Here is a 14,358-nt window from a genome sequence, read left to right as displayed (position 1 = left end):
ACAAATAAGTAAAGATGGAGAATTCCTCTACATCAAATCTACCTACAAAACTACTATATTAACCTAGTACCTACGTTCAAACTACCGGGCTAAACTCGTGAAACCACAACCTAACCTACCTATATCGTATTCTTCTTTGCCACGTACAAGACCCCGAATTTAAATCTAGCTCATTGAAGGGTCGTATCTCACGCCCTCCCTCCCGCGACCCTCTTACTGGATTGTGTTGGTGCATTATCCCGGGAGAATTGGCTGATTGGAGCTGGCGAATAGAAATAAGTATCCTGGGATTGGGGCGCCATGGTTTCGACATGGGTCGCGTGGATTTGGAACCAAGATAAGGGACGCGGAGGTGTGGCGTTGACCGAAGCATGAGCTTGCTTTGACCTTGTCCGTTATCCTTGCCTATTGGACACGCGACAGCAACTCCCGATATTAGTAAGGAAGCGGCGTAAATGCTCGACGGTCAAACCATACTCGGTTGCTGCACAGAAATCCATACAGTTCAGCTTGTACGCCTGTGTTAATACCAGGCTGTCTCACTCAAATCCTTCTCGACTAGTATACTCTTCTCCCCTATCACCTGCTGAAAACTTGCCTCGCGTACGATATTAGATCTTGTTACATCGCGTTATCGAGCAGTTCTTCTGGAATGGTTACTAGAAGGTGAAGTCAACCAGGGCGATAAGTGAATTGCCTATTCAAGAATTATTGGTATGTAAGGGAGGGAGTTTGAGCAGATATGCTTAGCTGTCGGTTCAATTAATAGGTAGACAAGCAGATCAGCGGCAATAAATTAATAGCCAGTCCCGGACAAGAAGGTACTCATCGACTAGTAGGACCATTTATTATTTATTACTAGGGCAGTATGTATGATTTCTCATCATCCAGTTACTTCCTCGGCGCAAATTCAAAGTATGTGCATGAGCATGAGGAGTTGAATACGATTTTCATATGCACTCTATATGTATTAACCAACTTCCCCGATCACAGCGTCAAACTAACAAACGGCCCGCTGGTCATGCGACAAAGGATATTACAAATATTCCATCAATAAGTTAATTACGAATCGACGTATCACCGCCAATTGGTAGGATACCTATCTTACCAAGGTACTTGGCGGCACCCAGCGACGGGAAGCCTACGGCCGCCCTTCTTTGATCCGTCTTGGCGCGGTACGAGCACTGGCGACAACATCCTGTGTCTGTAACAGGATACGATTCTGATGAGGTATTAACTGTACAGACCTTATACATACTTCCACATATTCCTCTTACTTGATTTCACTTTTTCGAGATCGCTTTTATCCGATACCTAGCTTGTTCCCGCGTCTCAATTACTTCTTCCGAATCTAGTTGGTACTCCGAAGCTATAGATAACAAGCTTTCACACCCGCGCCGTCGAAATCCACGCCAAAGTTGGATTAGACCCACCGTTTATATTATGTATCTAGATTTTCCATCTATATCCTTATTGGTCTGCGTGTTTGAAGTTTGCAACAGCAAGGTACAACGAGTTGCGCGAAGTATTCTTTGGATAGACTTGCCCAAGAGCCGTCTAATACATCCCCAGCACGAAGGGAATGTCTGTGCCTCCCGTGCCAAGTGGAAACTGAAAATTCCTGCTCCAATTACATTCCTCTGGACCCTTGTTGCAGTGCAGGCCCCACTGATTAAACCAGTGAGTATCAATGTTTAGGTATTGATATTCATTCATGAGAGCCCTCTCGCTCCGTTAGAAACCCCTAGTTATCATGTTGATATGGGTGCCTAGATATATGTCACAGGTGTTATCCCTTACTTGTTAGTTAGAGATTTTGCGTTAAGTTTAGATACGTTTCCCCTTCTCCAGCTATTAAAAAAAACAAAAAAAAAAGCTCCTTTAGCACTGAAGTATTTTCTAGCCGGTGAAGGGGAAAAGTACCCAGGTATATTCTCATTCGATATAGAACCATCTTGTTCGTATTCGAAGGATAGGTGGTGACAATGGGTATCTATTCTTTTGCTAAGACATATGGAACATCTTATCACAATCTCCTACGAGTCACTTCTCGATTGACGCAGGTTGGTTGAGATTATAGTAGTTGGTTGGAAATTTAGAGCTACTTGGGAATGATAGGAATGCAAGGCACAGGACGATAGATTAAAGGAAACGAAAACTTAGTAGAGGGTTGATATTTGCAATATACCGGTACGCGTATTGGCAACCCTTGAGTCCTATAGCTAATAGGCACAGCTCCTCAGATCATAGTTTTCCATTGTAGATACACAGCGAAGCAAACCAGCGTATTATATAGATTTGTGATACAACTAAGCTTTGTAGCTTTCCGTAGATGGCAGGTAGTGAATATATCTCATGCGTATACAAAAATTCCGTTAGACTATAAAGAAAATTTATTCACTTAAAGCGGGTGTCACGAGAATTCATGACCTCAGGTTGATGGTTATCTAGTGCTACGGACCCGTGTGAGAAAGCGACAAATCTTGGAATTCGCCCCTTTTCGTACTTGGAAAATTTAGCTCTGAGCTATGAGACACCAATAAGACGACACACTTTCAGCCCTATTTATATTGATCACGATAAAGACTTCCACAGAACATCACACTGCCAGCAACCGTCTCGGTGCTCCTTCGGTGTCATAGCTGGTAGGATGACGTTGTCTTGTACGACCTACCTAGCTGAAGAAAGGGAACAACCCCCTATCATCACATGTGCAACGTCCCTACCACGCAAATTCTTATCTTAGGCAAGTTTCGAGGCAATGCTGATCTCATGGCATAGCGCCAGTTAAGCAACGTTTTATTGTAAGCACTAGATAGCTCGATGTCTCTGCCTGGGACGTGCTAGACGAGCTGTCGATTAGATTTGGCAATCCGAGCCGATACAGTAAATGAGAGGGGGCCAAATCACTAAACATACCAACACTCAGGTTACGCGAGATAACCCAGAAGCGGGATGGCCTCGTTAACCCGAGCGAGGAGGACAGAATATAAGTAATAATTATTTTCAACGTGTATGTTAGGTGGAAAAGGCAAAGATTATAGATTCAACTGTCAAAAATACAAATGTAGAATGTTAGCAGTTTGCTGTACCTTTTATTCTACGAGGTGGTTGGTCTAATATAAAACTCAACTGATATCGTGCAAAGTTATATAGGTAGGTATATATGATTACATATATGATCTATATTGACTACTAAGACTCTAGACAACTTAGTAGAAAGTCACCTAACTAGCTCCTTTTATATCTGGTCTCTTTGTTGAAGGCAAATGCCGAACGAAAGACAGTGTGTACTACCTTCTAGGTTATATCTTTCTACCACGATTTTACATATATTAGTAAAGACTATGCAACGAGCAATTTAGAATAAGCGCCATGCGAGTCTTATAGGCTCCCCCTTTTTCATTATCCGAGCTAAAACCCTACCCTAGTATTCTATTTTATACCGCGCAAAGATTGCATAACAACCCCCCCTAAGTTACTTAGGTACCTACCTAGATATTACCAGAACTTAGATTCCAGATATCTCTGATGAGTAGGTTCGTCGCGACCAACTCCTATACCGAATCGTGCCCCTTAAAGCAGAGCAGATTGCTGACGGCATGGTATTACCTCTGAAATCTTGCCTGTGCAACATCTTCGTAACCCTAAGCCAAGTCTGAAGTGATAATAAGAGGGTTGCTTCCTCTTTCGTCCTTGCAACATCTATTGAAGAACATCTGGTATTCGCCAAGTAAGCATTTATTTCTCAATCTACGTCCATAGATATCATTTCGCGTGAATACCGTAGACAACAGGTATAGGTCTGAAGACACTAAACTCCTGGCCTGTGACTACCAGGGTACCAGGAATCTGAGGATGCCAGTGGAGCTCCTTAGCATGCTCGGAGATGTGTTCGAAGAGGAGCTGGGGCGGCATGTCCTTAACACCGGCGGTATCCTTACTCTCCTCGTCGTCCAGCTCGACAGACAAATCCCATAGGGTAACCTTATGATCACCTGCGGCGACGGCCACCATACTATCGTCCGTAGGGTGCCACTCGACGCTGGTGATCTGCTCCTTGTGGTAGCTGAAGCTGGCGATGGGGCTCGGCTTTAGCGCGCCGCCCTTCCACTGCCGAAGATCCCATACGCCCCAAACACCGTCATCGGCGCCCGTCGCGAGGAGGTGGGTTGTTAGGCGTGACCACGACATCACATTCACATCTACCGAGCTGACCTGTACTGTGATGGCGGGTTTCCGGCTCTTGCTGCGAACATCCCATACGCGCACTGTGCCGTCACTGGACGCGGATGCGAACACGGATGCCTCTTGCGGGCTCCACTGGATTTCCTCTACGCTGCTGGTGTGCCCCTGGAACGCGCGTGTGTCCGTGACCCAACCCCCGCCATCTGTGCGCGTCGTGACGTATATTAGGCCGTCGTTGTCACCGGTAAGTAGCTTACCACCAGGCACCATAGGTGACCAATCAAGCGCATAACCTTCCGACTTATGGGCTCGGATTGTAGAAAGGGGCTTGTTCTGCTGAGGCGTGATAACGGTGCCAGGGTTGTCAAAAGAAGCTAGATGAGGGGTAACGTCGTGTATGAAGATGCTGTTAGACTCAGTCATAGTCGCAGTGAGAGTAATGGGTGGTTTCGAAGGGTCTTGGGAGGGAATCTGGTGGCTGCGGATGCGGTTTGTAGTCGAGGTTAGTGGTATTGACTTGGACTCGAGAATGGGGTCTAAGTCTTCATTGTCGGAGTCTTCGTCATCTTCAGACTCAGAGTCCTGTCCATCTTTCTGCATGCGACTCAAACCGCTAAACTTCATGATCATAAGCTGGTTCTCCTTCTCGCGCCTGCTTTCGGCTTGGGTGCCGGCGACGGTGTACATGGTGGCAGGGTAGGCTTTTTCTCGGTTATCGCCAAGACTATCGCGGACGATGTCAAAGGAGAGGCAGGGCCAAGGGGTACTGAGGTTATGAAGCATTTCGTAGGTGCCCAGGTCTGGAGAGAGATGTTGGCCGGCCTCAAGCTTATTGCGCCCAACGATGAAAGTGCTGTCGTCGACATCCATGGCACCGGCTGCATTTTCTTCTGCCTCGCGCTCTGCGTCAGGCCTACCGTCAACACCAGCCTCGAAAATCTCGTCCTCGCTCTCAAACTCATCCTCGAATTCATCGGCAAATTCGCCCATTTCCTTATCGTCTAAATCCATAAGCTCGGGACGGACCCCTCCCTTCAGAGGGGCATGCTCGTTCCCAACTTCTGCCGTACGTTTAGACATAATGTCTAATAATTCGTAAGCCGCCAATTATTTATCGAGTTTTACACAAAGAAAAGTTAGAGTTGCTAATTTAAAACGTAGCTCGGAAGTGGTCAATCGCGATTGCCTCGCCACGCACATGAGATAAAAATAAAAACAATAATTTTTTTTTCTATGCCCCTCGGCAACCCCGCGATCTGTGGCTGTTGTTCAGGGGTTTAACAGGAGTGGGGCCCACGAGCTTCTTATCGATAGACTATGTACCTCTTGCATCAATTAGTACGTGCAGCTTCTTGATAAGTGTGCCTAGTGGGTCTAGTGGGCCTAGTAGGCCTAGTAGGCAATACCTGAGACTTTTCCCACTTAACTTTTTAAAGTTGACAGCTAGAACAGCTTATACGATATTCACGTCAATGAAGGTTCAATATATACGCAGACATAGACTTCCGTAGTATTATCATTATATAACTACCTAAGGTAGGTAGTTAGTCATACCTCTAGACTCAGCTTTGCTATCTTACTGTATATAATGGCATCTCAAGATCCAACTTGCCAAGTTAGTCAGCCCCGAATATCACTTATCCAATTTCGATTCCAAAGCTGATGTCACAACAGGCAGTGAACTTGTCTGATGGCCAGCCGTGTACAGCTGTCGCTACGACATGGGAGAACCTTTTTTGCAGGTTTCACGGGAAGCAGTGCCATGGCCTATATATCGGCTATAAGAGACGAAATGCTAGACTGGATGCTCTGTCGGACAATGCCCCCCTTTATCTAAAATCAGCTAAGGTTCCACTAGCCAACGAAACATTTGGAGATGTCAGCGATGAGACTGTCTTGCGGGAGATACATGCTCATCTCTATCAAGAATATGTACTTCTTGGAAAGGTGATTGACGCGCGGAAGCTTCATCATAAGCACTTCTACCCGCTCCAGATGGACTATGGCCACCAGGCTTATCTGGATACTCTTTCTAGTAGGCGTCATATCGTCTTGCGATCGCTTGAGAAGCTCGAGACGCGCACTGCTCAGGTTCTTTATGAGAAAGAAAAAGGGTACAAATGGGTCCGCCAAGTCCAACTAGAAGAAGAGGCGACTCGTGAAAAAGAATCCAAGAAAGCCAAGCTCGAGGCAGCCATGTTTAAGCGTCACTGGAAGAAGATGCAGACTCGCTTGCGAGCCCAGCGCAAGAAGGAAGAAAAGCAGCGCCAAGATGCCTATCTCGAAACGGCCTACCAGGAACGCATGTCTATGTCAGTTGATAGCGAAGACGACGCAGAAATGTGGGATCCCATCGAAGATGTCGTTGATGACGAGCGCAGTCGATATGTTGATCTTATAAAACATTTCCTATGGATGGAGGTCCTCGCTGACATCGACGAAAGCGAGAGTTCTACTCGGAAAACTGCCGATTCCTCTGACCCTGCCGTCAGCATGGAAAAGCTCGCAATTTCCGAGGAGAAGCAGCCCAAAAAATCAAAGAAGAAGGCGAAATCCAAAGCAACAAAACCTGTACCTATAATATATAAAACTAAGCCCCAGGGAGGCACCGCCTCGTCCCGCGATCGTCTGACAGGCCAAAGCCGAATCATGGAGTTGATAGATGATGATGCGGAGCCACTAGGGGAGCTCCCAGAGCCAGACAAGAGCAATATCGAGACTGAGTCTGAAATGAGAAAACGCCTTAAAGAAGGCGTAGAAAAGAACTACAACGAAATCGAGGGTCCGATTTTAGTTGGAACCTTGGAAAATCCCCACGGCACCCACCTTAGGACAACTCCCTTAGCAGACGAAGAGATTGATTCTCTCATGAGAGACATAAAGGAGATTAAGCTGTTCTTATTCTGTCGTCTCCTCTTATCACGTGCCTCATTACTCCCTGCGGCTGTGTGATCCTCGAGTGTGGAAGCGTTCCTTAGTGACCCTGAAATTACCGAATCCGATCTCCGGGATCTCTGCCTCAAAGTAGAACAGCCTAGTCTTCAGGACATTCGGGATGCGTGTGCGGATCTTATTAGGGGAGACGAGCCTGAGATAGAGGAGGAGGATGAGGACGCCCTCGAGGAAAAGTCATTCGAAGACGTTATACTCCAAGAACATCGATATGGCCACCTCCAGAGCCCTGCATGGTTCCTGTCTAACATGATTACCCAGCGTCAGAAACTCATTGGCAGTGGTGAACTTGCAAAGTTTAGGAAAGAATTTAGCAGGAAATCCCGTAAGCAGGGCAATATGAAAATTCATATCTGTGGTAAAAGCATCTGGAACTATTCAAGCGAAAACTCCATGTCTCGAAATGGCTGGCTTCAGTTCTCTGTCATGGCAAAAGACTGCGACTTAAAGCATGCCGTCCAGCTCTGTAGAAACTGGGACGAATTCTCACAGCTCAACTTCCTTACCGTTTGGCAATACTTCCCGGCGTCGAACTGGGTTTCTTGGGGAAGCGATAGGTTAACGCAACAGCTACATGAGCTTGTAAGTATCGTCTATTTCCCCTTTCTCTTTTCTTTCTACCCTAGCCGTATAACCCATGCAATTGCTTAGGATATATTTCTAAGCCAAACGTTGGGAATAATACTCTAACTGTAGAGCAGGGGTTCTTCCCCTATTTCAAGGATTTCGAGGCCCGGAAGCATAGCCGGCATTTTCAGATTGGTGCTCGGAGCCAGCACCGGCGCCAGCACAATATTGTCGAAGCTAGAAACATTGTTGTCGGCCACATGAGACGCAACGACTCGGTGACTCGCCGTTTTCTACAATATTGTACGATGCGCGCCGGTGAGCTGCTCGTCCTTGTGCAAGATGGCAAGACAGGAAAAATAATTACCGCCCCTGAAGAGGAGCATCTGTGGACCCTACGCCGTAAGGAAGGACTTGGTCGCGCCTCGAAAAATGAGTGGGATATACTACTCGAGGTTGGCCCCGAGTACTTTGACATGGTGGACATACTTAGAGAATGGCGCCTGGGCTTCGAAGATTATTATGAAGTCTGGTTATGGGACTTTGTCCCTTGTAACGAACCTATACTTCTTTACAACATAATCGTTACGGTATGGCAAACACGTATATACAGGTTATCCCAGTGCTAACGTTGCCTAGGAACTCCGAAAAGCATGGAGGGTGGCCAAACCTTTTGACGTGTATCGGCACAGAGAGCCATTCCTGAGCGGTCTCACAAGAGATAAAGAGACGATGCGTGTTCGTTCTATCCGGCCGGGAGAGCAAGTCGCAAGCTTGTGGGATGATGTCAACGATCCGTTAAACACATTTCTCATAACGGACGTAGTGAATAAAACGGTCCTCGAAACGAGCGGCGAGGTCCATGTCGATTCTTCCCCGTACCTATTCTACAATGAAGCCGATGCTGCCGAGGACATGATTCTCTTTTCCGATGAACTCATCACACCTAATCGAAACGTGCCTTTTAGGGAAGTTACAAACTCGATCACTCGGCTGGAAACGACGCCAGCTACGATGATTAATGTCCTAGCCGAGGGAGCTAGAGAGATGAGCAAGCGGGCCAAAGACCTGTCTCACCTCCCTGACTCTGACGACGACGAGGACTGGAGCACAGATCTCGAATCCGATAGCGACAGCGATGAAGAGAAGAAAATTGTAACCCACTGGAGCCTACCACAGATATGGGAAGACGCGATCGCAATGATCAATCATAACCATATTAGTAGCGAGAAGAAAAAACTACTACGTCGAGTCGGGCTTCTGACCGAGTCCTCAGAGGTCATTCGTGGCGGTATTAATAGCCTTGACGGCGTAGAATCCAAGTTGAAAGAATCCGATAAAATCATGGTGATGGAAAGGGATCGTGGTGATGGTAAGTCAAATCTGCTATCCGGCGACAACAAACTTTGCTAATAGTCCATTTATAGCATTTATCGAGGCATTCCATGCCGGAGACTTGGAACCAGGTGCGCAAGAGAAATATGCCGAAACCCGCAAGATCCTCGGTGGTATCCTCGGGTCTCACCAGACCAGCGAATCGACAGACTGGGTTTGGTTTCTAGTTGACATGCTCGACTGGCTCGGGCTTAGAACCGATTATAAGGACTACACGCGCGATTCACGTGCAGGCTGGCCACATCCGTTCATTGCACAGGACATAATCAAATCGTTCGTTTCCATGGCCATGTTTTTCCCAAGTCTGGAGTTGTGTAGACCTGTGACAGACTTTTTCGAGTCGGAAAACGGGCGAAAGTATAAGGATACCTCCCTTCTTAAGCTGGACGAGCGCGCCAAGAAACTCCCTGATTGCCGTATGAGGACGAGCTTCAAGTATCGACCAAAAGAGTTCTGGAGGGAATGGGAGGGTGTACTGAAGGAAGCCAAGACAAAGCATAAATTCTATGCGGATATATACCCGATGGAATGGAGCGTTGCCATTCGGCCTATCATTGCGAAGTGTAAGTTTCATGTCTTCATATAGTTAACTCACAAGTTCATTGCTGATCTTATTTTAAGTATACCTCGCCGGAGTCATCGCTCCGGGATATTTGCAAAACGATCCGCTGGTTGTTCCCGGCTTTGCCGTTGCCAACTCTGAGCCGCACCGCCCAGGCAAGCTGGATCTATTCATGGACTACGCCGACCGGCAGAAGGCGATCCAGTACCCTCAGAATATCCCAGGCTTCGTCAGTCCCGATAAGTGGCCTGTCTTCCTCCCGCTTGCCCGGAATTTTGCCTCTAAGCACAATAAGTCAAGATTCGCGGTCCTCCGCATTTGGTCGGCACCGCACTTCTACCCAGCAATGCTGGGTGGCTGGAACCGGCAAGCCACAGCGTTTCTTGACAGCATAGCACGGTCCTGGATCTGGAAGTTCATCCCTAAGGACATGCCAGTCAGCGAATGGAGTATGTACAATACTATGAAAATGCGCCTCGAGCTTCTAAAAGAGGAGCTTGGGGTCGGAGAACGTGTCGTGCACCGCAGCGAGACTATCCTCGTTATGGGTCTTGACGAGGTCGAACTACTGAAGTACGTCACAGCAGTTGTATTTGCAATTCAGACGAAACCATGGCACCGAGAGATCGATCTCTGGAAGAGTTTTGTTAACGTTGATTTGGAGTTTCTGGAGGGATTGGATCCATACTGGTTGGACTGATTATACCATTTAGGTAGAGCAAGGGCCAGTTACGGAAAATATAGGAGTAAAAAGAACTTGAATGCTTACCTACCTACCTAACCTGCCTACCTGCCTATATAAACCCACGCCAGATATTTCATAAGCCGCCCTCTTTGACAATGCGTGTAAGTGATATCTGCTATCTATTATCTACATGGCAAATCCAGTCAGCATTATAAATCGCAGCCCAGACTACCTAACCTAGGTACGTTACCATGCAGTTAGTTTACTGTCCAAACACGAAACTCCCGGTAATGTTGTCCGAGGACTCCGAGGTCTCCGAGCCGAGACACGTCGTAATATAACCTATTAGCATTAGACCCCGTGTTTGATCCTTTCCGTACGGTCCCGAGAACGTTGTAATGTATCTTAGTTTTGTTACCGTTAACCATCTAGGTATCATAATCGTACCCACGAGGTCATGTATAAATACCTACCTACCTACCTACTTGTCAGTTAACTTGATGCCTAAGGCGGATAATCGTCCTAACTGCACAACATCACTCGATAAATGGAATAAGTGTTTCACCACACCATCCATTTTATTTTGATAAAGGCAGTTTGGGCGAAATACATACTAAACCTGCAGACATCATTTATAATGGACATCGCCAAGATAATGGCACCGGCCGTCGAGCTCTTCCGGCAGAATCGAACCCTCTGTACAGCTATCGCTGCCATAGTAGCTGCCGGTGGCGCTGCCTCGGTCTTCTCCCTCATCGTGGCCGATTACCGTGCCTGGTATGCGCTCGGTCCTAACGGCCTGCCCCTTAACATCTTCGGATACCTATTCCAATCGATCAGCCGTTCTTTCGCTCGATTAGACACTCGCGTACCCGCGCCCTATGACAACGCCAAACTAACACGGTCGGCGCGATACGGGCCATTAAGCCAGCGCTCATTCTTCTCCGGCTCGATACCACCGCGCAAGGGGACGCGGCCTGAGATACCCACGTTTGTCGGCCCGCACCGGCAGACATCACAGCAAGCCACACCCGCGATGCGGGCCAGACAGGAGTCCTTCCTAGACGCGCTCGCCACAGCCAATCCATCACTGATACGAGTCAGACCGTCGAATCTCGAAGGCCCGTTATTCAAAAGTGTATGGCTACAGTCTGACATATCCCTGCGTGACGAGATCAAAAACCTGAACGGCGAGTTTGCGCATTCGCATGCTGAAGGCAGCACGCACATGGTGTTGAGCCTAGCTGATGCTTCTGCCGCTATCGAGCGCGGTTGGTCGGAGCGACATCGCATAAGCGGTGTCGCCAGTATACTGCCATGGGGCTTCGTCATGATATACGCACCACGGGATGATGAGGAGTTTCATATCTGGAAAGAGTTCATGATGGCGAGCGCACGATACGTACTAGGCGGCGAGAAAGAAGTTACAATGCCTTAGGATGTAAGTGAGTAAGACGAGAGAAAATTGAGAACGGTACGAATTGAGATGATGAATGTTATATATCATATATGACTGGGTCATTGAAAAGAAGCTCCTCTCAACAGCGAGCCTGTCCCAACTCCGATATAAATATATCAATATGAAATGTAAAATGTAAAATGCATTGGTATTATTGCAATCTCTTATATCTTATGTACTTCGCCCATGCCTCCGTGTTTGGAGTATATATACGAGGGCCAGATTACAAGATAATAAATATTGCCGCTTGCATTAAAAATAGAGAGCATAGTGATAGAGCTGGCTGTATATGGCTCCGTTTCTCAAGTCTATCTGAATAAGGCCGGCTGAATATTTTCTAGGTACCTGGGCATTCTTGGTGTTAAATATCACATCATCTTCTAGGAACTCGCCTTGGGTTCCATAATGCTAGCTCTTGGATATGCTCTCGCCATATCTGAATCGAGTCCTGAGACATAGCACTATCGATACGAAACCCCGTTGTATCGAATCCGTAAAGGTATGGCTTTCCGTCCGCGTAGCAAGATGTTTCTTGCTCTATAGGCAGGGTGCCGTTGAGGACGAATGCCAGCATGATGGAGTCGGTGCAGCTGGATTTGTCCCTGGAAGAATGTCCATAGCCGTGATGAACAATTAACCTAGCGTTCTTGCCCATTTCATTCAAAAGATTTTTCCCGTTCCGTAAAGGGGTTGCCGGGTCGTGCGTCTCCGCGATTAGCAGCAAAGGATTCTTGAGCGTGTGGTTTAGGTCGCCTCGGTAAAGTTCAGCAGGCGGAGGCCAGTAGGTGCGGAAATGTTGGCAGGGGAGGACGCTAAAGAACTCCTCATCCCCTGATATCCAAGATCGGGTGGTCATGTTAGCCCAGAGCGACTGCCACCAGAGCAGGCCGTCTGGCGGCAAGGGGTCATCATATGAGTCTGCACAGATAACTAAGGGGCCTAGCTCGTGGGACCGAGGCCGAGGGGAGGTCGGACATGAGATCGAAGGGTGATAATCCCATTCCGAATGTTCAAGAAAGGCTGTAGCTAGTGTAGAATTTCCTGCCTCTAGTTCGTATAACATCTGGGCCAGCGCAGGCCAACTGTTGGCATTGTGTAAGGCGCCATATATAACAGATACGATAGCCGAGTATGTAATGAGAGAAGGTCCGCTCGAGTCGAGATATCCCGTGATGGGTCGCTGGCCAAGTGAAACCAGCAAGTTCTTCATTCGATCCTCTAAGTCCTGTAACGACACGGGCTCTAAACCTCTGGGTTGTGATAGGGCACAGTATTTTGGGCCGGCGTTAAGACACTCGCCTAGAAATCCGTCACGCCAAACATCAGTAGTATTATCCAGCGCAAACCATCCAAAACCGCCGAGTTGACGATGGTCACGAACATATTCCAGAGCGTCTAGAATCAAGCGGCCCACGCTATGTGGAAACATATTAGCATATGTTTGACCGATGCTGGTGCCATAACTAACGAGATAGCCAGTTACTTCGTCTTCGTCGAGCGCTTTACGGATTTCTTCCATGTCACGCGCAACGAAGGCCGTGCTGAGAAACCGGGGAATATCGCCATATTTTTCCTTGCAGGCATGAAATGTAGCATTGTTCATAGCGTCAGCGAGTTCAAGTTTGACTTGGGGTGATCCGGCCGCTTCACGGTACTGTCCCGTCAGCATAGACCAGCGGTCCCTGAAAGCATCGTAGGGGAAGCATGCTATAGAAGGCAATGACGCGTTGACTCCTCGCGGATCCCATCCCAAGATGTCAAACTTGCCATCGCTCAAGCGCTTCGTGAGGTTCTCCGCAGCTCTCCAGACTAGCGATGTGCCGCTCGCGCCCGGACCGCCAGGATCAACAATGATGGTCCGATCGCTCTTGGATCCCACGGTTGGAGAACTGGGCTGCGCCGTATCAACACGCGCAAGGCCGGAAACTTGATATTTGGTTACCGCGAGCCGAACAATACGAGATTCGGATTTATTAGTGTAATCTAGGGGGACCTCGAGGTAACCACAAAGATAGATCCCCCGTTCGGAATACGGATCTTTGCCCTGGACGTTCTGCTCTGCCGTCGGTGCCCCCCAGCTCCAGTGTTGAGGATTTGGGTCGAAAAGGCGAGCCCAGCTCCGGACCGGGTTAGAATCATCGAGTGCGGGTAGTAAGGTCGTATTAGTGCAGGGAATGAAGTGGAATTGGTCGTCGGGGAGTGGAAACCGACCGTAGGGAGACAGGGTATAAGGCTGTATTGAAGCACCTACGAGGCCATGGTAATACTGTTGGCGAAATCCTTCATACGATAGGTTTGGGAGGTGGTTATACAAAGCAACAATCCCGACTAGACTAATTGTAACTAATGCTTTCGGCCATGATGGTCTACATTGCGAATATAGGTTTAAATCACCTAAAGACGACGACTTCTCCATCGTGGCAACCGATGAGAGATAGTAAGATATCACCGACTCATGATGATGGATGAGGTTTACTAATATGTTTGCTCGGCGATAGCATATAAGGAATGGAGAGACGTTGGAGTTCGTTACCTTCGGCTATTGATGGG

At 47.8% G+C, this 14,358-nt stretch overlaps 4 protein-coding genes across 4 annotated transcripts; 2 read left to right on the top strand and 2 right to left on the bottom strand.

The window, feature by feature from the left end:
- Positions 1 to 3,136: 3,136 nt before the first annotated feature.
- On the bottom strand, positions 3,137 to 5,348 carry F4813DRAFT_370511 (WD40 repeat-like protein). The gene has a single exon (XM_049244536.1). The coding sequence runs from the start codon at positions 5,266 to 5,268 to the stop codon at positions 3,769 to 3,771; it is 1,500 nt and encodes a 499-aa protein (XP_049096571.1). The 5' UTR covers positions 5,269 to 5,348; the 3' UTR covers positions 3,137 to 3,768.
- Positions 5,349 to 5,776: 428 nt separating this feature from the next.
- On the top strand, positions 5,777 to 10,485 carry F4813DRAFT_398932 (uncharacterized protein; the record flags this gene model as incomplete). The annotated part of the gene is made up of 7 exons (XM_049248107.1): positions 5,777 to 5,803; positions 5,863 to 7,111; positions 7,157 to 7,722; positions 7,842 to 8,297; positions 8,347 to 9,079; positions 9,135 to 9,665; positions 9,724 to 10,485. The coding sequence occupies 7 exons, from the start codon at positions 5,777 to 5,779 to the stop codon at positions 10,362 to 10,364; spliced, it is 4,203 nt and encodes a 1,400-aa protein (XP_049096570.1). The 3' UTR covers positions 10,365 to 10,485.
- Positions 10,486 to 10,794: 309 nt separating this feature from the next.
- Positions 10,795 to 11,984, top strand: F4813DRAFT_205969 (uncharacterized protein). The gene has a single exon (XM_049239602.1). It carries the CDS (start codon positions 10,987 to 10,989, stop codon positions 11,785 to 11,787), a length of 801 nt encoding a protein of 266 aa, XP_049096569.1. The 5' UTR covers positions 10,795 to 10,986; the 3' UTR covers positions 11,788 to 11,984.
- A 171-nt stretch (positions 11,985 to 12,155) lies between these two features.
- On the bottom strand, positions 12,156 to 14,327 carry F4813DRAFT_205881 (uncharacterized protein). The gene has a single exon (XM_049239601.1). It carries the CDS (start codon positions 14,222 to 14,224, stop codon positions 12,182 to 12,184), a length of 2,043 nt encoding a protein of 680 aa, XP_049096568.1. The 5' UTR covers positions 14,225 to 14,327; the 3' UTR covers positions 12,156 to 12,181.
- Between the last annotated feature and the right edge of the window lie 31 nt (positions 14,328 to 14,358).

The sequence above is a fragment of the Daldinia decipiens genome, assembly GCF_022478715.1.
Source record: "Daldinia decipiens strain CBS 113046 unplaced genomic scaffold F4813scaffold_36, whole genome shotgun sequence".
NCBI lineage: Eukaryota > Fungi > Ascomycota > Sordariomycetes > Xylariales > Hypoxylaceae > Daldinia > Daldinia decipiens.
Note: the sequence above shows the minus strand (reverse complement) of the source record. Positions and strands in the feature narration are given on the sequence as shown.

Coding starts and splice junctions, on each gene's coding strand:
- F4813DRAFT_370511 (XM_049244536.1), bottom strand. CDS start 5,268: ATGTCTAAACGTACGGCAGAAGTTGGGAACGAGCATGCCCCTCTGAAG.
- F4813DRAFT_205881 (XM_049239601.1), bottom strand. CDS start 14,224: ATGGAGAAGTCGTCGTCTTTAGGTGATTTAAACCTATATTCGCAATGT.
- F4813DRAFT_205969 (XM_049239602.1), top strand. CDS start 10,987: ATGGACATCGCCAAGATAATGGCACCGGCCGTCGAGCTCTTCCGGCAG.